The following is a 25,036-nucleotide window of genomic DNA, read 5'->3' on the forward strand; positions in this document are numbered from 1 at the left end:
CGGACTTGGACAGCTATACATGGATCAGCAGAAGCGATCTGGCGGATCGGACACGGCAGCTAAATTTGACAGCGGCACAGCAGAAATTTGAGTCGGCCTCGGTGTACTGCTGCAGCAAAAACTAACCCGGACTCGACGGATCATCTATTTGTTGCGGCGCTCACCATGCCCCTAATCTTTCTTGAATTCAGACCTCGTACGAGTATTAGATCTGACTGCTCGCTTTGGAGACAATGTAAATCCTTCCGCGACGATTCTTCTTCGTCCGAAGAAATTGTCAACTTCTCAACCCCTGAAAAAGATCCCTTCAAGAACTCATCATCACCGTGCGCAAGCCCCATGGTGGGCGCCAACTGTCGTGGAATTGTCACGTCAGATGTCCTAGTGTGAGGACTTAGTCGTGAGGCCAACGCATCTTTGTAGTAGCTTGAGAGGGGTTGGGCGAAATCGAGAGACGCAACACAAGACAAGGATTTAGACAGCTTCGTGCCCCGGAAAACATCATCCGGTAACAACCCTACATGTTGTTTGAGGCTAAGTCTCATTATGATCACGAGGGAGTCGCCGGCTTGGCCGGCCCTTTGTGTCTAGCCCTAGAGATTGTTTCTCGCCCCTTGTCCCTCTTTGGGGTGCCCTGCCCCTCCTTATACAAGTTAGAGGGGCGGGTTACATGCGGAGTCCTAGTAGGACTATGACTAGTCTATCTTTTCTTACAAGTTGAATACAAGTCCGGGTCTTACTCCCTCGTAAATGAAATATTCGTCATCCCTTTCTCCTTAAGCCGGCCCACCAGAGTATAAGCCAGCCTGCTGGGCCTTGGGCCTTGTCGTCCGTCTGATCCACCCGCCGGGTCTCCAGTGAGTCACAATGTCCAGGCGGGTTACCTATGAATCGTCATGTTCGGGCGGATCACCAGTGAGTCGCCAAGCTCTAGCCAGGTCTCTGGTGAGTCGCCAAGTCGGGCCGGGTCATACCGCGGGGTATATCCCCGACAGGGGCGATGGCGGTGCGGCGGGAGGTGGGAGGAAGAAGGGAGGGAAAGTGAAAGAAAACGGCGGTTGGCAGCTGGCAAATATGGAGATGTATATTTACACCGCAAAGTGCTGTAGTTAACATCTTCGTGAGGCGGCGATGTAAATTTTTTTACATCTACATCAACTGTTGGACTAGTAATTTTTTCCTCCGGAGATGTACTCTAATGCAACGACAGGTTCGTGTGTCATGTCACCACATTTTTATGTTGAACTGAACAAAAATTTGCACGCGAGTCCCCACATCTGTACTGAACTCACAGGCTTGCGGAACTCCAGCATGCATCCCTTTGAGTTGAGTTTTTTCATGTACGAATCTCGCAGCAATTTTTACATAAACTGTTTGCTTTTCCAAGGAATCAGAAATTCTAACGAATCAAAGAGGCGCAAGCCTGAAGCAGTAAACGCATTCTTTGGAATAGTTGTCGATCACAAACTCGGATTTGATTACGTACATAATCAATTCGATTGAACTTAATTCATGTGCCACGCGATCGCTCGCTTGCGCTGTAATAATATTCGCTGCGTTGTCTACGCACCACGTCGATTTCTCTCCGTGCCATGCCAGCTACTTCCTCCATTCCTAAATATAAATTTTTTTAGACATTTCAAATGGATTACAACATACAGATGTATGTTGACATATTTTAGAGTGTAGATTCATTCATTTTGCTCCGTATATAGACACTTGTTGAAATCTCTAGAAAGACTTGTATTTAGAAACGGAGGGAGTACATTCAGCACCGGACAGGACGGACCAAAGCAGTTCTCTCTAGCAATTGCCTGGAGAATCCAGGTACCAACAAGTTCCAGCTTCCCTAAGAAAACAAAAAAAACAAAAAATAATTCCAGCTTCCAAGCAGGGTCAGCAGTCCATAACTGCCGCATGCGCCACATGACAGAAACCAGTACAGGCCGCCTCACCTCAAGCGACATACACAATGCCGCTCCTATAAGACTAGAGTACATGATCCCGAAAAAAAAAAGAGTACATGACTACATGGAGGAGAGCCACACATGCTGCCAGACAGAAAAACATCGACCAGACCGGGCACATCAATGGACGCACCGGTGGCGTCTGAGCAGGTTCGAGAAATCCAGCCGCTGCACACAAGGACCATCTCCTCATCAGCTCCACGCTGCCAAACTCCTGCCTGCCAGCAGTAATCAGCTTGAAGGAACGGATGGGGGACGCATCACCAGCTCATGGATACTCCTCCATCTCTGCAATTCAACCCAGTGCCAGACCCCTGGTGAAAACAAAAAAAGGCTCTGCGCACCTGAAATGCTGCACAACATGTTTATTACCCGTTATTTGTCTTCCGCCGTCAAGACTGGACTGGCGCGCCACCGAAGCCACTGACAGGCGCAATCTCGTTAAGGTGGAGGAATCGTCTCCCAGCAACTTTGCTCTCTTCCCTGCCAGGAGCGTGCATCTTCACTATGTGGAGCAGTCGCTGCTCTTGACTTTTTATTGAGGTCTTTGCACTGTCTGGTGCATCAGAGCTGGCATCTGGATCCAGTGCATTCGGTTCGCCTGGCTTTCCCAATTTGGTATCTTTACCAGAGTGCCGCTGATGGTTCATATGGGGCCGCGTGGAACGCTTATTGCGCTTGATGCCTGTTTGGATCACATCCATAGATTTCAGCCTGGCCCCTTGAGGACTGCGAGTTGGCAGTCTCTTGGACCGTTGAATCCCCTCTTCATCTTCACTGCTCAAAGAATACTCCGCTTGGTCTTCCGATCGAAACTCTCCATCGTACTCTGAAGTACTTGCCTTGGGTTGTTTTCGACTTCTAAGATACTCCTCGTCATAGACAGCTTCGCCCATGATATCGTCATCACTGTCAAAGTTCGTGTCGATGTCCGAGACATTCTCAACAAAGTCCGTTGTGTATCTTTGAGATCTTTTTCTTTGACGAGACCTATAATTTGAACAATGCATGTGCGTGTTTATATGCTGATATAAGCTTTGGCAGAGGATCAGCTCAACATCAAGAGTTAAAGGAGTTACCTACGATCAAGGGTCTCAGCCTTTTCCTCACCACCACTCCCTTGGTAGCTATATGACTTCAGTGGAGATTCTCCACGCCGTCCATTACATACAGGTGAGGGTCCAGCTAACGTACCATTACTTGATGCCTCTCGTGTTGGGACAAGTACTCCTCTGTTGGTAGTGGCAACGACCTGAACCGGGTTCTCACTTTTCCTGTCAATATAAGAGTACAGAAACTTGTGTCATGAGTTTCGTTGTTTATAAAAAATCCTTTAATGGAACTATGGAGCGTAGATGATTCACCTACTTTATTGCTTTTAGGGCCTCATTTATTGAACGGTCATAATCATCTGCATGGTAAGGAAAGAGTTTCTCGTTAGGAGAACAGTAAATCTGTATATACCTTTGATCTTGTTCCAATGGGAACTATGAATACCCAATGCAAAAAATGGCATGGAAATATTATTTAGTCAAAAAGATTTTTATGTACAATTGCAGTGGTATCATAACTTCAGTAGAGGGGTTTATACAAGTTACTGGGAATAGCTTGCTGACATTTATTATTCATCAAGTGCTGAGACATTACAGATACCTTTCTTAAAGCATATCAGTAAGAACAGCTAGTCAGCTACAGAAAGTGCATCCCAACTTAACTATTCTTCTGCGCATAATGAACTAGCGAGACAACAGATTTACAACTATGTAACTAAGCTTAGCAAGTTCAGACATTATTGACATGACACTTATGTGCACAGTATTGCACATATGAAGGTGCGGATGAAAGCCTTTATAGAAGCTAGCCCTAATTCAGGCCGCGCTCAACCAAAATAAAGATAAGAATCCTATTGCTAGGAAGTTAGCAATTAGTTTTTGTTTGATAGGCTACGATTAGTTTATGGTTGTTAAGGTACTCTACCCATCCAATGTACTGCCACATGCCATTTGAAGATAGGCAAGAATCAATAAACAAAAGAAGGTCATTCTCATCCCTGATCTCTTCTCTACCAAAGAAAGCTGTGCAGCCCTTCCATCTTCTCGATCATTACGGTGATGCTAAAGCATGAAATGCCAATGAAACATCTAATGTGAAGGGTTGGCTAAATGAACAAGAAACTATAACAGCCGGTAAACACGTAATGGAGGAAATGCTACCATATTAGGACAACTAATTAATAGCAGTGTTAACTTTAGTCTTAAGCTTACCGAAAGTATAGGTGACACGCTTTCTTTCACGATGGGAGCGGCCAGAGGTGAATCTATCAAATGTCAAGTAGCTATTGAGGAGAAGGGCTTCTCTTTGTTGCTTTTTTAGCAGCTTCTCCTTCTTCTGCAAGAGGATTTCTCACACGTTAAATAGGCAGTTATTCTACTCTAGGCAGATAATTTGAACTCCTTTAGAGGAGCAGTTGAATACCTTGTGAGTCTTTTCCATCTCTGGGAGATAATTGAGCTTCAACTTCTTTCCAAGTGAGACCTCTGTCCTGTTACTACTTGAAAAGAGTTTTTCCTACGTATAAGATTGACAGAAAATAACTAATATCAGTGAACTTCCATAGAATTTTCGTAAGAGTAAGAGATCTAAAACTACTTCACAAAATCTTTTATGCCATTTGATGCCAAAAGTTCACATTTTTATTTGGGTAAGCTCTTCCGGTGCGTCTCTCACTAAAGTCAGTAACCTTTGATGTACTTGGGGACCTTGGTTATCTCTGCCCACAGCATTAGATGGTTGCAGATGTCGGAATATTACATAGGGCATTGTAAGGTGGACATCTGACAGAGCACACTTTTGCACATGCTCGTATCCTCCCTCCCTCTCAGTTATGTTGCACAACATGCACCAACAAATAGTTAAATACTGGAGTACATGTTAATGTTATCTAAATTGGTTCTGGAAGGCCCTTGATCCATTCTGTCATTAATTTAATCTTGTCGCGAACATATGTCACACAAGAATCAAAACCAGCAATATCTAAGAAAAGCAAGCCCAAGGGTGAATAGTTGCCACCAAGCTACTAATGATACACAAGCACAGAGATTGACCAATTAATTGATCCTGTTTCCATGCATGCTCAATATGCTTTTCAGAGAAAATCATGCCAGTACCATGCATCAGTAGCAACAGAAGATGTCAAATGATGCTCACAGAAAGCGCATTTGCCTTATGGGTGCTACTGTGTGCGTGTAAGTGTGTCTGATTCAACTCCATTCAGAGGAACAATTCCAGGACTCCATTCAGTAACAGGGGACCTAAAAAACGCATATGATTAACTCGAAAGTTTAAACTTACTGCTGCTGCTTCAAATTCAACAAAGTTTGTCGCGACAGTCTCCCACTGATAGGATACAACTGGAACACCTAAGAACCCCTTTCGTTTAGATTTTCTTGTTTGCTCCTTCACATACTCCACTTGTCTAATTTCACGATATAATCGATGCCCGAGAATCGGATCTTCATCATACCTATAGTGCATTAGTTGATTAGAATTGACCTTGGCCACAACAAGGTGCTTAAGATTCATTTCAGAATTAAAAGTTGTCTTTTACCCACCAGTATGAGATTCCATGGGAATCTCCCCCAATTCGTTCTTTGCAGAAATCACGGAGATGATAACCCTTTTTTAGACAACTATCTACGAAGATCCGAACATCCTCTTGCTGCAAAATAACTGGATCCTATCAGTTAATATGTCAACAATTATTTATCAATCTTGAAGCACTCATGACCAGAAAACTTAAGGATGACATTTGCAGCTAGTTGTAGACATCTCTTAACAAATACAAACATGAAGATATTGGGAGCATTTACATGCTCACAGAGGTGTTGTACACACATGGGAGATACAACAAAACACTTCCTGGGCCTTGCTAGGAACCACATATTTCATTCACACAGGATTACATAAAAAATATGTCATTAAATCCATTACCACTCACAGTTTAACATGTGGAGATGAAATGTGTCCAGAAAGAGATGTTTAAAATAGCAGGCAATTGATGCCACTGTTCTAAACAGCGGTTAGTGAACATTCAGAGAATCACTAATCGCTTATGCAGATTAGCGGACTCGATATGCAATTGAGTAATGAATACTAATCACTGATCATATGTTTAGATAACTGTAAGTTGCATGCCCAGACCTATCACTAGGCTGCAAACATATGCATTATTAAATTTGACTTTTGCAAGTACATTAGGCAGCTTTTAATAACATATACAAGCATTCCTAGGTAACTTGACCACAGATATTACTGACTATTTAGCAGGAGGCCAACTACAAGTAACCTTTCATAGTTTAAATGCAGACGAAGCACCAACATTCGTATGTTAACATTAGCTGCTAGATAAACAACCTAGAATGTGGGTTTTGTTTCATATGATAACATAACACTGTGAGGTCACCACTATCACTGCAAATGTTCCACACGAAAATTAGGGGCACACACCTCACAACGTATGTCACATATTGCTTTCAGGATCATTAATCGAGTCGCTGGCTCAAGTTCCTTGTACGTTTCAATTTCCGCTCTGAGAAACGAATAACAGTAAGCCATCCAATATTCAATTGTAGCAAGGGATTCAGGTCAGGAATTACTTGCTTAAAGAACTCACCCATGTGAGGCAACGATTGGTAGATTGCCTTCTGCAACCTGAAGATCAGACCTTTTATTTAGCTCATTAAGCAAACACAGTACTACCCCTAGTACAAAATTATTCTTGACAATGAAAAATCGCATACCAGATGCCACCAGTCCTTCAATTTTCTACATAACACTGTCACCCATTTTCCGTCTGCCATGGACATTCGAGCTACAGGAGGAATCGACTGCAAAATGCAAATAAGGAGCATCAAGAAGCTATGTATAATATTTGACAAGCTTATCAATTATCATTTGAATACTGGTTCTAAGTAAGAGAATGTGTGATGTTGTTGCAACATTCCCAACATCATGCTCACCCTTAATAGCGGCACATGCAAGTATTCCAACGTGCCATTAGGCACTAGGATGGCGTCCTCCAGCTCCTCCGCCGTGAACTCCACCGCGATGTTCAGCAATGGCCGGAACACCTGCAGCTCCGGAGCAGAGCAACCACGCCGAAGGTCAAACTCCAAATGCTAAACCCTAAACCCTAGAGGAGAAGGCCTAGGCAGCGGAATACGATCGGGAGCGCTCACCTGGAGGAAGTTGAGGACGGAGGCGAGCTCCCACATGCACCGCAGCCTCCACCGCGGCAGCTCGCCGGGGTCCGCGGGCTCCGCGACCAGCGGCGTCACCACGCGGCATTGCGGCGCGTCCGGCTCCGCCTCCTCGCGCTCCTCCTCCGCGATCTTCCTCGGGCGGCCCGGGCCCGGCCGCCGCGGCGGGGGCGCGGGCGGCGCGAGGGGGCGGCTGCACGCGCGCGGCGGGCGCGTCCTCCTCGCCGGCGGCGCCGCGGCCTCCGCCTCCGCGGGCGGGGGTTCGTGCGGGGGATCCTGCTCCGGCGGCGAGGAGGCGGCCATCTCCGGCGAGATTTTCGCGGCGGAGCGTCGGATCGGCGGCGAGGGGCAGGGTCGGGAGGGGAGGGGGCAGGGCCGGTCACGGGCTCACGGGGAAAAGGGGGAGGAGTGAGGGGGCAGAAAGGGGATTTCGCGTGGGGCAAGGTAACGGAAGCGCGTGGGAAGCGCGGGGGGGGGGGGGGGGGGGGGGACAGAGCGCTGGGGGCAGGGGGCAAAAGCGGGATTTCGGGCGGGCCGGGGTTTTGGGGAGGGTTTCGGCCGGACCGGGTCATCATGGCTCAATCATCACGCGGTGACATAGATATGGTGATCCCATAAACCAAGTCTAGTGCTGCTGCTGCTGCCCAGGGAACAAGCCACAAATCTTCAAAACCTGGAAAGACAAATGAACATGTCATTAAGTTTACGCTTTGATTCAAAAAGCAGAGAAAAAAACCCAAAATGATACTCCCTCCGTTCCAAAATATAGTGCGCCCGCGCTTCCCAAGGTTCAACTTTGACCATAAATTTAGTCAACGAGACCGATTGCGGCGGAAGAAAAAGTTATATAATTGAAACTTCTTTTGAATACGAATTCGTTGGTATAACTTTTGTTTCCGCCGCAGTCGGTCTCGTTGGTTAAATTTATGGTCAAAGTTGAAGCACGGAAACCGAGGACGCACTATATTTTGAAACGGAGGGAGTAAAGTGTAAATCCAAGCCGTGTTGGAGTCCGTCCAGCCGACCCAAACGGACAAAAGGCAGGCAAGATTCGTGTTCGTATGAGTCGCCGCGTTGGAATTGGTCGTAGGAACGATTGTCAGCTGTAGAGATCACTAAAATACAGTCCTGAATCTCTGTGGGATGGGCGGCGGCGGTACCAGGCGCGTCGTGTCCTCCTTGGAGGCGCCGCCTGGGGAAGTTTGGTGCTTTGGTGCGTGCAGCAGTTGCAGGTGGGCGTCTGGCGTATGTGGCGTCTCTTATGTGCAGGTTTCAGATCCAGCGACAAGTAGCTTTGCGGTGGCATTTAGCAATGCCCTCGAGCCTTGGCGGAAGGGGTTTGGGTTCCCCTTCCCCTGTGACCGCATCGCTGCAAGTGCCAAGGTTCCTCTTCGACTCGTTCGTCTGTACCACGGTCCTAATTTCGCCATGTGGCTTGGCAGCTCCTTCCTTTCGACGACTCTCCCGGCGGCTTACCCTCTTTCATCGACATGTGCCTTGGCAGCTCCTTCCTTTCGGCGACTCTCCCGGTGGCTTACGCTCTTAGTGTATGCAGTGTAGCTTGTGTGTGTGTGTGTCGGCAAACAAGCAAACAAGCACACACGAGAATATTCACCACACGCTATTGCTCCCCGACAACGGCGCCAGAAAAAGGTCTTGATAACCCAAAAGTATAGGGAATCGTTTGTAGCCTTCTTGGATAAATAAGAGTGTCGAACCCAACGAGGAGCTAAAGGCAGAACAAATATTCCCTCAAGTCCTATCGACCACTGATACAACTCTACGCATACTTGATGTTTGCTTTACCTAAAACAAGTATGAAACTATTTTGCAAGAATAAAACTATGAGTACTTTGCGAGAATAAAACTACGAATAAATTGCAAGGTAATAAAAGTGGATAGCTTTTGTCAACAAGAAAGTCATTTGTCCCTAGGCAATCGATAACAAGTACCGGTAATCATTCTTGCAATTTTATATGAGGGAGAGGCATGAGCTAACATACTTTCTCTACTTGGATCATATGCACTTATGATTGGACCCCTAGCAAGCATCCGCAACTACTAAAGATCATGAAACCCAACCATAGCATTAAGTATCAAGTCCTCTTTACTCCCATACGCCATAACCCACTTATCCGCGTTTAGGCTGCTGTCACCCCCGCAACACCGACAATAAGCAAACCATGAACATATTGCAACACCCTACAGCGAGGACCCCTCACTTTTGCGCGAGAACAGAGGGCACCGTAGGACAGCATCATAAATAAAATATACAATCATACCAACCAAGATCACGATTAACCCACAGAACAAAACGGATCTACTCAAACATCATAAGATAACCATAGATCATTGCGAAATAATATATGGAGTTGAGCACCATGTTTAAGTAGAGATTACAGCAGGGGGAAGGGGTGTTACACCGCTGCATAGAGGGTGAGAAAGTTGGTGTTGACGGTAACAAGATTGTTGATGTAGATCGCCGTCATGATCCTAGCCCCGGCGGCACTCCGGCGCCACCGGGAGAGAGGGGGAGAGAGCCCCCCTCCTTCTTCTTCTTCCTTGGCCTCCCCCTAGATGGGAGGAGAGTTCCCCCTCTGGTCCATGGTCTCCATGGCGGCGGAGGGGCGGGAGCCCCTCCGAGATTGGATCTTCCTCTCTGTTCCCCTCTGTTTTGCGTTCTCAGATCTGGCCGAAAACCGTTTCTTATATTCCGGGAGATCCGTAACTCCGATTGCGCTGAGATTTTAACACGATTTTTTTCCAGATATAAGCTTCCACTAGTAGAAAAAGGGTCAAATGTGAGACACATTAGTCCCGGTTTGCATTTGAGCCGGCACTAATGTGTCCATTAGTGCCGGTTCAAACGGCTAGGCGGGAGGAGATCTTTAGTACCGGTTCAGTGCGAACCTTTACTACCGGTTCATGCCACGAACCGGTACTACAGGGGCTGGGGCCCGGCCAGCCCCTTTAGTACTGGTTTGTGGCATGAACCGGTAGTAAAGATGTTATGGCAGAGGCTGTTTTTAGTCCCACCTCGCTCCCCTAGCAAGATTTTTACCACCTTAAATATGTTACTTCTCAAACTATCACAAGCACTTGGTCGTCATTGAACTCTATGTGTAGAATTTGTGGTCGCAATATGAGTCTTCACCGGTTTCTAAACCGTTGAGGATTCATATTGACAATTCAGATTGTACACAAAAAGATCATTGATAATCAATGTATTTTTTATGTATATTTTTACAATGTTTACGCCCTCACTCTCTCCACTCACTCGGTCTCCCCCTCAATCCCCCGCGCCGGTCCTCCCCCGCCGGCTGCCCCTCACTCTCTCCACTCACTTTAAAACTGGACGCACTTCGTGTACAAACTGGACAATCTCTTTCGGAGTATCAGGATTTCGAACGAGAACTCATCTGTTACACGGGCACTTCAATGTTTCTTAAACTTATTTGAACTCCAGACTATTTTTGCATTCAGTATGTAGCATTCAAAGCGACGTCATCAATTTCCTGCACGTTCTGACATCATTTGCTGTTTTTCAGTCATTTACCGATTTGTTTAGAGAGCTAAATGACCGTGAAATTGAAAATCACTACAAAATGAACTCTGAAAATGTTGGAACTTGGCATGGTATCATCATTTCACCCGCATAGCATGTGCAAAAGAGTAGAGAGGGTCACGGCGAAAACTGGACGCACTTCGTGTACAAACTGGACAATCTCTTTTGGAGTATCAGGGTTTCGGACGAGAACTCATCTGTTACACGGGCACTTCAATGTTTCTTAAACTTATTTGAACTCCAGACTATTTTTGCGTTCAGTATGCAGCATTCAAAGCGACGTCATCAATGTAACACCCTGGGAATCATGCTACAGTAACTCCCTGTGATTAAGCTAATCATGTTGCTAAACAGGGCTTGATCACATTTGAATCACCTTCCTTTTCAAACTCCTAGTTCAACTTCAAATGTAATTAAAGTGAAAAATAAAAGTTTTCAAAAACTCAAACAAAAATGTTCAGTGGGAGCCAAATATTACACTGGTAATTATGGTGGAGAAAACTCCTTTTTATAAAATGCCTAAATACTTTAAGTGAAATAAAATAGAAAAGGAAATAAGTAAATAAAAAGAAAACAGAAAACAAACAGAACAGAAAAGGAAGAAAAAAGGAAAAGGCCCTTCCCCCCTCACTAGACCCGTGGCCCAAACTAGGCCTTCCCCCCCCCCCCCCACTGACCCCCGGCCCAATCTGGGCCGCGACCCCCGACCCCGGCCCAGCCCACTCTCCCCCTCGCCCCTTCCCTGTTCCCCCGACCGGGGGCGGAACAGTGGCCGTCCCCGCCGCACCCCCTCGCCGGCGACGGGGAGGATAAGGGCGCCAGCTCCCCCGCCTCCTCGGGCCTCTCTCCCACTCGCCCCCGCTCTCCCTCGGCCTCTGCGCCTTCTCCCCCGCCAGATCCCCCTCCCTCTCCCCTCCGTTCCCCTCTGCCCGAGCGCGCTCGCCGCCGTTCACCGTAGTTCCCGCGGCCACCGTGCCCAGATCGCCCCGACGACGTGCCCGAACGACTCCCCGCCGTCGACTACGCCGACTGCGCCATCGGGAACGAGCCGAGCGCCACTGCATCGACCTCCCCGAGCTCGTCTTCCCCGCACGTCCGCCGTCGATCGTCGCCGACTCCGGCTACCCCGCGCCCTCCCCGAGCTCGCTGCCACTCCCTACGGCTCCACTGTGAGCTCCTCTACCTCCTCCCCCTCTCCGCTAGCTCGCCCGCGCTCCGTAGCTGCTCCCCCACACGCGCCCGAACGCCGCGCCGCGGAGCTCGCCGCCGGCGGGTCTCCGGTGACCAATTGGTCACGGGGTTAAGCCCGTTGCACTCCCCGCCGTACGTGGATGCCCCCCAGCCCATACGCTTGCCCGTTCGCACGCTCTAGCGTAGCTTCCGTCGGGCACCCGTAGCACCTCGCCGCCGGCGAGCTCGTAGCGGTCGACTCCGGCCGTTCCAGCCCCTCCGACCACCGCCGTTGGACGCGCGACGTCGAGCCGCGTCGAACGCGCCCAGCCACGCCTCCGGAGACCCCCTGTACGCGAAACCCGTACCCCACCCGAGCCGCGCCGCCGTGCGTCTGGTCGCCGGCGTTGCTCCGGCGCCGGCCGCCGACGTGGCACACCTGGGGCCACCCCCTGGGTCACTGCCAGTGGCCCCCATGGGCCCTAGTTGACTGGGTTGACCCAGTCAACTGCTGACTGGGCAGGCCCAGTCACTGACATGCGGGCCCCGCCGCAATAATTAAAAAAAGAAAAGAAAAAGAAAATGTTTTATAAATAAAATTAATTAGTTTAAATAATCTCTCACTGACAGGTGGGCCCAGTAGTTAATTAACTAAAAACTAATTAGTTTAATCCTCTGTTAACCCACTGTCTATGACAGGTGGGTCCCCCTTGTCAGTTTGACCAGTCAACCCGGACTGTTGACCGCTGACGTCACTCCTACGTCATGCTGACGTCATATCCCTTTTTCTGTTAATTAAATAATTCCAGAAATTCAAATAAACTTTGAAAATTCATATCTTTTAAACCGTAACTCGGATGAAAATGTTTTCTATATGAAAGTTGCTCAGAACGACGAGACGAATCCGGATATGCATTCCGTTCGTCCACCACACCTCCCTAACCTATCGAACTAGCAACTTTCCCCCTCCGGTCCGTCTGTCCGAAAACGCGTAACATCGGGAATGCCTCCCGGATGTTCCCCCCCTTCACCGATACCACCTGCTGTCGCGTTAGGACACCCCTAGCACCGCTCACTGTCATGTCATGCATCGTCATGCTTATGTTTGCATTGTATTTACTGTTTCTTCCCCCTCTTCTCTCCGGTAGACTATGAGACCGACACTGCTGCTGCCCAGTTCGACTACGGAGTCGACGACCCCTCCTACTTGCCAGAGCAACCAGGCAAGCCCCCCCCTTGATCACCAGATATCGCCTACTCTACTCTCTACTACTTGCATTAGAGTAGTGTAGCATGTTACTACTTTCGATATCCTATTCTGATGCATAGCCTATCCTTGCTACTATTGTTGATACCTTTACCTGCAATCCTACATGCTTAGTCTAGGATGCTAGATTTCCATCAGTGGCCCTACATTCTTGTCCGTCTGCTGTGCTATACTATCGGGCCGTGATCACCTGGGCGGTGAACACGGGCATTACTTAAATACTATATACATGACACGTGTGATGACTAAAGTCGGGTCGGCTCGTAGGAGTACCCGCAAGTGGATCTTTGTGGCGGAGCGACAGGGCAGGTTGAGACCGCCTAGGTGAGAGGTGGGCCTGGCCCTGGTCGGCGTTCGCGGATACTTAACACGCTTAACGAGATCTTGGTATTTGATCTGAGTCTGGCCATTTGGTCTATACGCACTAACCATCTACGTGGGAGTAGTTATGGGTATCCCGACGTCGTGGTATCAGCCGAAGCTCTTTTGACGTCAGCGACTGAGTGGCGCGCGCTGGATTGGACTGGAACGCCACTAGGCTAGGTCTGCTTCCGGCCGCGTACGCAACGTGCAGGTGTGCATAGGGCGATGGGCCCAGACCCCTGCGCGCATAGGGTTAGACCGGCGTGCTGACCTCTCTGTTGAGCCTAGGTGGGGCTGCGACGTGTTGATCTTACGAGGCCGGGCATGACCCAGAAAAGTGTGTCCGGCCAATTGGGATCGAGCGTGTTGGGTTATGTGGTGCACCCCTGCAGGGAAGTTTATCTATTCGAATAGCCGTGTCCCTCGGTAAAAGGACGACCCGGAGTTGTACCTTGAGCTTATGACAACTAGAACTGGATACTGAATAAAATACACCCTTCCAAGTGCCAGATACAACCCGGTGATCGCTCTCTAACAGGGTGACGAGGAGGGGATCGCCGGGTAGGATTATGCTATGCGATGCTACATGGAGGACTTCAATCTACTCTCTTCTACATGCTGCAAGATGGAGATGTCCAGAAGCGTAGTCTTCGACAGGACTAGCTATCCCCCCTCTTATTCCGGCATTCTGCAGTTCAGTCCACTGATATGCCTCTTTACACATATACCCATGCATATGTAGTGTAGCTCCTTGCTTGCGAGTACTTTGGATGAGTACTCACGGTTGCTTTTCTCCCTCTTTTCCCCTTTCTATATCGGATTGTCGCAATCAGATGTTGGAGTTCAGGAGCCAGACGCCACCGTCGACGACGACACCTACGGCACTGGAGGTGCCTACTACTACGTGCAGGCCGCTGACGACGACCAGGAGTAGTTAGGAGGTCCCAGGCAGGGGGCCTTGCCTTTTCGATCGTTGCTACTTTTGTGCTAGCCTTCTTAAGGCAAACTTGTTTAACTTATGTCTGTACTCAGATATTGTTGCTTCCGCTGACTCGTCTATGATCGAGCACTTGTATTCGAGCCCTCGAGGCCCCTGGCTTGTATTATAATGCTTGTATGACTTATTTATGTTTTAGAGTTGTGTTGTGATATCTTCCCGTGAGTCCCTGATCGTGATCGTACACATTTGCGTGCATGATTAGTGTACGGTCAAATCGGGGGCGTCACAAGTTGGTATCAGAGCCGACTGCCTGTAGGAACCCCCCTTCCACACTCCTTGGCCGAAGTCGAGTCTAGTCCTTGCAAAACTTTTACTAACATGGCTGTGCGGCTTACGGGCCCACGTCGCCATTGGGTGGTACTAGGATCTTTTACTCCTCGACCTTTACTCTGGGACTCTGAACTCTCTTCTACTCGGGTTAAACGACTTTACTAACTCTAACACTAGGATCCCGTGACCGCGTTCACCCCAAAGATGGATAAGCCATAGTTGTTTCTTAGAATAGTATTTTGAACAATGCACACACTGTCATTTGACTCCTTTGAAACGTCTTTGCTTTCAGATGGAACCCACGAGGCAGGTCGTTCGCCACACGATGGCCATTGGTGCCTCGGGATCACCTGCGGTGCTAGCTGAGATGATGACCTATCTGGGTTATCGCTGGCACCCTGAGTACACCATCTACGAGGAGTACCAGGACTTTAACCAGGAGCAGTACCGTGCCATCGTCCACCTCTACTCTCGGGAGTATGACTCCACTACTGTGCTGCACACCGCACATGGTGTTGGTGTGACCATCGATATGGCTGTCCACGATGCTGCCTATGCTGCTCTGACACGTCTTCGTGGAGAGTATCAGGAGTTGGACACCTCCCCTTTCAGGCACATTGCTATCGCCTCTGATGTTGGTGCGGAGGGATACTATACTGCTGCCTACTCCACTGTCACCCGAGAGCCCTTCTACCATCAGCACCTGGTTCTGCATGCTGATGGGCTGGATCGAGCTAACCGAGCTCTTCGCCACGAGATGTACACCACCCGGCAGCACCTTTTCCGTGCTCTGACGCTGCTGCACCCCTTTGTCCGGTCTGGACAGGTACCGCGTACTGCGATCTACCCAGCCAGGACCGTGATGCCCCACGGTGTCGGTTGGCCAGAGGTGGGAGGCTACTCTCCCGCACTTGGTCCTCTTCTGCCACCTGAGCGTCGGGCTCTACACCTGAGTATCCGCGGCCCCCAGTCTGCTGACGTGGAGGGCTATCCGTTGCCTCACTACCAGCTGTCAGGCTACGATTACCTCCACAGTACCTCTTGGGACTGATGTAGGCTTGTTTGTAGTGTTAAAGGCATTCGCCGCGAGCCTGTGTGCCGCCTATGATGTTTTAGTCTATGTACTGAACCCTGTGTACTGAACTCTATGCATGACCCCTTTTGTAAGCTATGCCGACTACTGAGTAGTAGCTATCGTGCTCCTTTCATTATGCATGTTTCATCATGAATGATTCTTGTCATTGCAAATTTTCTAAATGCTGAACTACCCCTGTTATATATTAGCAGGATGGTTAGACCAGGTGGTCGTGGCCGTGGTGGCGATGCCCCACCACCACCTGAGTACATGGCTGGTATGATCCAACAGTTCGAACTGAACCGCCAATTCATGGAAAATATGATGGCTCAGTTTCCTCGCCCCAATATGAACCAGCAGCAAGCCCAAGTGACTCTTCAAGATTTCATACGCCTCAACCCAACCATCTACCGCAGCTCAACTCAGCCTCTGGATGCTGATGACTGGCTCCGTGACATCACCTATGAGATGGAGTCTGCTGATGTAGCCCCTGCCAGCTATGTCACCTTTGCTTCCTTCTTCTTGAAGGGACCCGCAGCTCAATGGTGGGACAGCCACAGGCGTACTCTGCCAGCTGGAACAATCATCACATGGCCAGACTTCCAAGCTGCTTTCCGTGCCCGCTTCATTCCTCAGGGAGTCATGGACCGGAAGAAGCGTGAGTTCCGCAACCTCACCCAAGGCAACAAAACTGTCGAAGCTTATCAGCGGGAGTTTCTGGACTTGTCCCGCTATGCTGAAGAAGACATTGCAACTGATGCACGCAGACAGGAGAAGTTCCGTGATGGCCTTCAAGCTGACATCAAGCTCGCACTTCTAGTGCATGACTTTGCTGATTTCGCCACCTTGGTGAACAAGGCCATCAATGTTGAAACTGGTCTGCAGGAATACCAGAGCTCACACAGGCGCAACCGTGACACGGGCTCATCTTCGGGCCCGCCCTCACAGAAGCGTAAGATATGGATCCCGAACAGCATGTATCGTCCAAATGCTTCTGCCCCAAAGCAGACCTATGCTGCCCCTCGTCTGCCTACACCACCGTCCAGGCAGTCAAGACTTCCAGCTCCACCATCCCAAGCTCCTGTTCCCACTCCGAATAATGGCTTGTGCTTCAGGTGTGGTCAACCAGGGCACCGTGCTAAAGAATGCAACCAGAACCAGAATCAACTGGCCCTTCCAGCAACTGGCCGTGGTAACAATCAGCCCCGCAACAACAATGCTAAGTCTTATGGTCGTGCTCATGCCAACCACGTTGATCTCAACGAAGCTCAAGACCAGCCTGCTACTGTGATGGGTACACTCCTCGTAAATTCAGTACCAGCATCCGTTTTATTTGATACAGGTGCATCGCATTCATTCATGTCAGAAGATTTTGCATACAAGCACGACGTTAAATGCGAGGAGATGAACACCTCTGTATTGGTCAAAACCCCCGTGGGACAGTGTCAAACCTCCTTGGTTGGCATCGATGTCCCCGTGGAAATCGAAGGGCTGGAATTCTATGCCTCTCCCATTATCCTGAAGACGTCTAACATCGACCTCATCTTGGGTATGAATTGGTTGAAAGCGCATACTGCTTCTATAGTTTGCGCCACTAAAACCGTCCATCTGCTACACCCTTCAGATGAAATAGTTGCTTACCAAGCTAATCTGGTGCAAAATGCCGAGGCAAGGCTCTATGCATTGAATGCATTGAACGCTGCACCACTCGAGGGCATTGAAAATATTCCCGTCGTGCGTGAATTCCTCGACGTCTTCCCTGAAGAACTTCCAGGGATTCCCCCTGCTAGAGCTGTCGAATTCATCATCGACTTGAAACCAGGCACCACTCCTATAGCCAAGCGACCCTACAAAATGCCGCCGCATGAACTCCTTGAGCTTAAGGAGGAAATCGACAAGTCTCTTCGCAAAGGATTCATTCGCCCAAGTTGCTCTCCTTGGGGAGCACCTTCTCTCTTTGTCAAGAAGAAGGATGGGACAAACCGGTTAGTTCAAGACTACCGTCCTATAAACCAAGCTACCATTCAGAATAAATACCCTCTTCCTCGGATCAATGATCTGTATGATCAACTGGCGGGTTCGTCAGTGTTCTCTAAGCTCGACTTGAGGTTGGGCTACCACCAGATCCGTGTTCGCGAAGAGAATATCCCAAAGACCGCCTTCGTGACTCGCTATGGTTCATACGAGTACACCGTCATGTCTTTCGGTTTAACCAATGCTCCAGCCACCTTCTCTCGTCTGATGAACTATATATTCATGGATTACCTCGACAAGTTCGTCGTGGTTTATCTGGATGATATCCTGGTATTCTCCAAGAACGAAGAAGAACATGCTGAACATCTTCGTCTTGTGCTGGAAAAGCTACGAGAACATCAACTATATGCCAAGTTCTCTAAATGTGAATTCTGGCTACCCGAAGTAACCTATCTTGGGCATGTCATCTCTAAGGATGGTATTGCCGTCAACCCCGAGCGAGTTCAGGCTATTCTTGATTGGACTCCTCCCAAGAACGTTAAGCAAGTCAGAAGTTTTCTCGGTCTCGCCAGCTATTGCCGTCGATTTGTCGAGAACTTCTCTAAGATCGCCAGGCCTCTGACTACCCTGTTGCATAAGGGTGTCAAGTTCCAATGGACAGACAAATGTCAGGAAAGTTTCCAAGCACTCAAAGACAAGTTGACTTCTGCCCCAGTTCTAGCTCCACCTGATACTAAGAAGGACTTCGTCATCTATTGCGACGCTTCCCGTCAAGGATTAGGCTGTGTCCTAATGCAAGACCGCAAAGTGATTGCTTATGCCTCTCGACAATTGCGCCCTCACGAAGAGAACTACCCAGTTCACGACCTCGAACTTGCTGCTGTCATTCATGCGCTGAAGCAGTGGCGACATTACCTTCTCGGTAATCGTTGCGAGATCTTCACTGACCACCAAAGTCTGAAGTATCTGTTTACTCAGCCAGATCTGAACCTCCGTCAGCAGAGATGGATGGAGCTTGTTGCAGACTTTGACTTGGGTATTTCCTATACTCCAGGCAAGGCTAATGTAATGGCTGATGCCTTGAGCCGCAAGTCTTACTGCAACCACCTCCAGGTTCATAAAGTTCAGCCCTCGCTTGTTGAAGAATTCAGGAAGCTGAACCTCCATATTGTTCCTCCGGGTGCACTCGCTCCCCCTCCTAAACAATTTGGCAAGGTGAACCTCCACGTTGTTACCCAGGGTTCCCTCAATACCCTAGTTGCTAAACCAGATCTCGAGGACAGCATCAAAAGGCTACAGGGGTATGACTCTGAAGCCCACAAGATTAAGCGCTACCTCGCAGAAGGAAAGCCCTCATTCTTCACCATTTCTGAAGATGGCACCCTATACTTCAAGGGCCGCCTAGTGGTGCCATGTGCAGAGAAAAACCTGGATATGACACAGGAAGTTATGAAAGAAGCTCATGATACGCCTCTAAGTATCCATCCTGGTAGTACAAAGATGTACCAAGATATCCGTCAGAGATTCTGGTGGACTAATATGAAGCAAGACATTGCTCGTTATGTTGCTGAGTGTGACGTTTGCCGTCGTATCAAAGCAGAACATCAAAGGCCTGCTGGAACTCTGCAACCTATCTCTATTCCTGAATGGAAATGGGACCATGTTGAGATGGACTTCGTCACTGGATTTCCCAAATCGTAGAAAGGTAATGATGCTATTCTTGTCGTCATTGACCGGCTTTCCAAAGTTGCACATTTCCTGGCAGTCAAAGAAACGATCACTGCTAGCCAGTTGGCAACGCTCTATATGTCCAGGATTGTTTCACTCCACGGTATTCCATTGGTTATCAGTTCAGACCGTGGTAGCTTATTCACTTCAAGATTCTGGGCAAGTTTCCAAGAAGCTATGGGCACTCATCTGTCATTCAGTACTGCGTTTCATCCTCAATCGCAAGGACAAGTTGAACGCGTCAATCAAGTTCTCGAAGACATGCTTCGAGCTTGCGTTATTTCCTTCGGCAAGAAATGGGAGGAATCTCTCCCGTATGCTGAGTTCTCCTATAATAATAGCTATCAAGCTAGTCTGAAGATGGCCCCCTTCGAAGTGTTATATGGACGAAAGTGCCGAACCCCTCTGAACTGGTCAGAAACTGGGGAACGTCCACTCTTCGGTCCGGATATTATCCAAGATGCCGAAGAACAAGTCCGCATTATTCGCGAGAATCTCAAGACTGCTCAGTCACGTCAGAAGAGTCAGTATGACCGTCATCATAAAGACATGGTCTATCAACCTGGCGAAAAGGCTTATCTTCGAGTCACACCTATGAAGGGTGCTCACCGATTCGGGATCAAGGGCAAACTAGCTCCTCGCTATATTGGCCCATTCACTATTCTCGAAAGGCGTGGAAAAGTGGCATACCAACTGGAACTACCGCCGAACCTTTCTCAGGTTCACGATGTGTTCCATGTGTCACAGCTCCGCCGTTGCTTCAAGGATCCAATCCGAGCTGTGGATCATGAAGTGCTCGAATTGCAGCAAGACCTCTCCTATAAGGAGCATCCGGTCCGCATTCTCGACCAAGCTGAACGCCGCACACGTCAGAAGGCGATCAAGTTTCTCAAAGTCCAGTGGTCGCACCATTCTGAAGATGAGGCCACTTGGGAACGAGAGGATCGTCTGCGCGAAGAATACCCCGCATTGTTTCCTTCTACCTCCTAAATCTCGGGACGAGATTTCTTGTAGTGGAGGAGATTTGTAACACCCTGGGAATCATGCTACAGTAACTCCCTGTGATTAAGCTAATCATGTTGCTAAACAGGGCTTGATCACATTTGAATCACCTTCCTTTTCAAACTCCTAGTTCAACTTCAAATGTAATTAAAGTGAAAAATAAAAGTTTTCAAAAACTCAAACAAAAATGTTCAGTGGGAGCCAAATATTACACTGGTAATTATGGTGGAGAAAACTCCTTTTTATAAAATGCCTAAATACTTTAAGTGAAATAAAATAGAAAAGGAAATAAGTAAATAAAAAGAAAACAGAAAACAAACAGAACAAAAAAGGAAGAAAAAAGGAAAAGGCCCTTCCCCCCTCACTGGACCCATGGCCCAAACTAGGCCTTCCCCCCCCACTGACCCCCGGCCCAATCTGGGCCGCGACCCCCGACCCCGGCCCAGCCCACTCTCCCCCTCGCCCCTTCCCTGTTCCCCCGACCGGGGGCGGAACAGTGGCCGTCCCCGCCGCACCCCCTCGCCGGCGACGGGGAGGATAAGGGCGCCAGCTCCCCCGCCTCCTCGGGCCTCTCTCCCACTCGCCCCCGCTCTCCCTCGGCCTCTGCGCCTTCTCCCCCGCCAGATCCCCCTCCCTCTCCCCTCCGTTCCCCTCTGCCCGAGCGCGCTCGCCGCCGTTCACCGTAGTTCCCGCGGCCACCGTGCCCAGATCGCCCCGACGACGTGCCCGAACGACTCCCCGCCGTCGACTACGCCGACTGCGCCATCGGGAACGAGCCGAGCGCCACTGCATCGACCTCCCCGAGCTCGTCTTCCCCGCACGTCCGCCGTCGATCGTCGCCGACTCCGGCTACCCCGCGCCCTCCCCGAGCTCGCTGCCACTCCCTACGGCTCCACTGTGAGCTCCTCTACCTCCTCCCCCTCTCCGCTAGCTCGCCCGCGCTCCGTAGCTGCTCCCCCACACGCGCCCGAACGCCGCGCCGCGGAGCTCGCCGCCGGCGGGTCTCCGGTGACCAATTGGTCACGGGGTTAAGCCCGTTGCACTCCCCGCCGTACGTGGATGCCCCCCAGCCCATACGCTTGCCCGTTCGCGCGCTCTAGCGTAGCTTCCGTCGGGCACCCGTAGCACCTCGTCGCCGGCGAGCTCGTAGCGGTCGACTCCGGCCGTTCCAGCCCCTCCGACCACCGCCGTTGGACGCGCGACGTCGAGCCGCGTCGAACGCGCCCAACCACGCCTCCGGAGACCCCCTGTACGCGAAACCCGTACCCCTCCCGAGCCGCGCCGCCGTGCGTCTGGTCGCCGGCGTTGCTCCGGCGCCGGCCGCCGACGTGGCACACCTGGGGCCACCCCCTGGGTCACTGCCAGTGGCCCCCACGGGCCCTAGTTGACTGGGTTGACCCAGTCAACTGCTGACTGGGCAGGCCCAGTCACTGACATGCGGGCCCCGCCGCAATAATTAAAAAAAGAAAAGAAAAAGAAAATGTTTTATAAATAAAATTAATTAGTTTAAATAATCTCTCACTGACAGGTGGGCCCAGTAGTTAATTAACTAAAAACTAATTAGTTTAATCCTCTGTTAACCCACTGTCTATGACAGGTGGGTCCCCCTTGTCAGTTTGACCAGTCAACCCGGACTGTTGACCGCTGACGTCACTCCTACGTCATGCTGACGTCATATCCCTTTTTCTGTTAATTAAATAATTCCAGAAATTCAAATAAACTTTGAAAATTCATATCTTTTAAACCGTAACTCGGATGAAAATGTTTTCTATATGAAAGTTGCTCAGAACGACGAGACGAATCCGGATATGCATTCCGTTCGTCCACCACACCTCCCTAACCTATCGAACTAGCAACTTTCCCCCTCCGGTCCGTCTGTCCGAAAACGCGTAACATCGGGAATACCTCCCGGATGTTCCCCTCCCTTCACCGATACCACCTGCTGTCGCGTTAGGACACCCCTAGCACCGCTCACTATCATGTCACGCATCGTCATGCTTATGTTTGCATTGTATTTACTGTTTCTTCCCCCTCTTCTCTCCGGTAGACTATGAGACCGACACTGCTGCTGCCCAGTTCGACTACGGAGTCGACGACCCCTCCTACTTGCCAGAGCAACCAGGCAAGCCCCCCCCTTGATCACCAGATATCGCCTACTCTACTCTCTACTACTTGCATTAGAGTAGTGTAGCATGTTACTACTTTCGATATCCTATTCTGATGCATAGCCTATCCTTGCTACTATTGTTGATACCTTTACCTGCAATCCTACATGCTTAGTCTAGGATGCTAGATTTCCATCAGTGGCCCTACATTCTTGTCCGTCTGCTGTGCTATACTATCGGGCCGTGATCACCTGGGCGGTGAACACGGGCATTACTTAAATACTATATACATGACACGTGTGATGACTAAAGTCGGGTCGTCTCGTAGGAGTACCCGCAAGTGGATCTTTGTGGCGGAGCGACAGGGCAGGTTGAGACCGCCTAGGTGAGAGGTGGGCCTGGCCCTGGTCGGCGTTCGCGGATACTTAACACGCTTAACGAGATCTTGGTATTTGATCTGAGTCTGGCCATTTGGTCTATACGCACTAACCATCTACGTGGGAGTAGTTATGGGTATCCCGACGTCGTGGTATCAGCCGAAGCTCTTTTGACGTCAGCGACTGAGTGGCGCGCGCCGGATTGGACTGGAACGCCACTAGGCTAGGTCTGCTTCCGGCCGCGTACGCAACGTGCAGGTGTGCATAGGGCGATGGGCCCAGACCCCTGCGCGCATAGGGTTAGACCGGCGTGCTGACCTCTCTGTTGAGCCTAGGTGGGGCTGCGACGTGTTGATCTTACGAGGCCGGGCATGACCCAGAAAAGTGTGTCCGGCCAATTGGGATCGAGCGTGTTGGGTTATGTGGTGCACCCCTGCAGGGAAGTTTATCTATTCGAATAGCCGTGTCCCTCGGTAAAAGGACGACCCGGAGTTGTACCTTGAGCTTATGACAACTAGAACTGGATACTGAATAAAATACACCCTTCCAAGTGCCAGATACAACCCGGTGATCGCTCTCTAACAGGGTGACGAGGAGGGGATCGCCGGGTAGGATTATGCTATGCGATGCTACATGGAGGACTTCAATCTACTCTCTTCTACATGCTGCAAGATGGAGATGTCCAGAAGCGTAGTCTTCGACAGGACTAGCTATCCCCCCTCTTATTCCGGCATTCTGCAGTTCAGTCCACTGATATGCCTCTTTACACATATACCCATGCATATGTAGTGTAGCTCCTTGCTTGCGAGTACTTTGGATGAGTACTCACGGTTGCTTTTCTCCCTCTTTTCCCCTTTCTATATCGGATTGTCGCAATCAGATGTTGGAGTTCAGGAGCCAGACGCCACCGTCGACGACGACACCTACGACACTGGAGGTGCCTACTACTACGTGCAGGCCGCTGACGACGACCAGGAGTAGTTAGGAGGTCCCAGGCAGGAGGCCTTGCCTTTTCGATCGTTGCTACTTTTGTGCTAGCCTTCTTAAGGCAAACTTGTTTAACTTATGTCTGTACTCAGATATTGTTGCTTCCGCTGACTCGTCTATGATCGAGCACTTGTATTCGAGCCCTCGAGGCCCCTGGCTTGTATTATAATGCTTGTATGACTTATTTATGTTTTAGAGTTGTGTTGTGATATCTTCCCGTGAGTCCCTGATCGTGATCGTACACATTTGCGTGCATGATTAGTGTACGGTCAAATCGGGGGCGTCACAAGTTGGTATCAGAGCCGACTGCCTGTAGGAACCCCCCTTCCACACTCCTTGGCCGAAGTCGAGTCTAGTCCTTGCAAAACTTTTACTAACATGGCTGTGCGGCTTACGGGCCCACGTCGCCATTGGGTGGTACTAGGATCTTTTACTCCTCGACCTTTACTCTGGGACTCTGAACTCTCTTCTACTCGGGTTAAACGACTTTACTAACTCTAACACTAGGATCCCGTGACCGCGTTCACCCCAAAGATGGATAAGCCATAGTTGTTTCTTAGAATAGTATTTTGAACAATGCACACACTGTCATTTGACTCCTTTGAAACGTCTTTGCTTTCAGATGGAACCCACGAGGCAGGTCGTTCGCCACACGATGGCCATTGGTGCCTCGGGATCACCTGCGGTGCTAGCTGAGATGATGACCTATCTGGGTTATCGCTGGCACCCTGAGTACACCGTCTACGAGGAGTACCAGGACTTTAACCAGGAGCAGTACCGTGCCATCGTCCACCTCTACTCTCGGGAGTATGACTCCACTACTGTGCTGCACACCGCACATGGTGTTGGTGTGACCATCGATATGGCTGTCCACGATGCTGCCTATGCTGCTCTGACACGTCTTCGTGGAGAGTATCAGGAGTTGGAC

The 25,036-nt window shown here is 49.7% G+C and overlaps 1 protein-coding gene across 2 annotated transcripts; it reads right to left on the reverse strand.

Annotated features, from left to right (window-relative positions):
• Positions 1 to 1,786: 1,786 nt before the first annotated feature.
• On the reverse strand, positions 1,787 to 7,612 carry LOC109763455 (DDT domain-containing protein DDR4). Of its 2 annotated transcripts, XM_040391051.3 has the most exons (13): positions 7,205 to 7,612; positions 6,986 to 7,096; positions 6,767 to 6,853; positions 6,640 to 6,677; positions 6,474 to 6,555; positions 5,579 to 5,685; positions 5,319 to 5,490; positions 4,443 to 4,535; positions 4,232 to 4,355; positions 3,336 to 3,378; positions 3,047 to 3,241; positions 2,340 to 2,957; positions 1,787 to 2,255 (listed from the first exon to the last, which is right to left on the reverse strand). In XM_040391051.3, the coding sequence occupies exons 1-12, from the start codon at positions 7,526 to 7,528 to the stop codon at positions 2,360 to 2,362; spliced, it is 1,974 nt and encodes a 657-aa protein (XP_040246985.1). In that variant the 5' UTR covers positions 7,529 to 7,612; the 3' UTR covers positions 1,787 to 2,255; positions 2,340 to 2,359. The 2 variants fall into 2 exon arrangements, with proteins under 2 accessions (XP_040246985.1, XP_020177891.1); XM_020322302.4 differs by having other exon boundaries at positions 1,787 to 2,957.
• Between the last annotated feature and the right edge of the window lie 17,424 nt (positions 7,613 to 25,036).

The sequence above is a fragment of the Aegilops tauschii genome, chromosome 5 (genome assembly GCF_002575655.3).
Source record: "Aegilops tauschii subsp. strangulata cultivar AL8/78 chromosome 5, Aet v6.0, whole genome shotgun sequence".
Lineage (NCBI taxonomy): Eukaryota > Viridiplantae > Streptophyta > Magnoliopsida > Poales > Poaceae > Aegilops > Aegilops tauschii.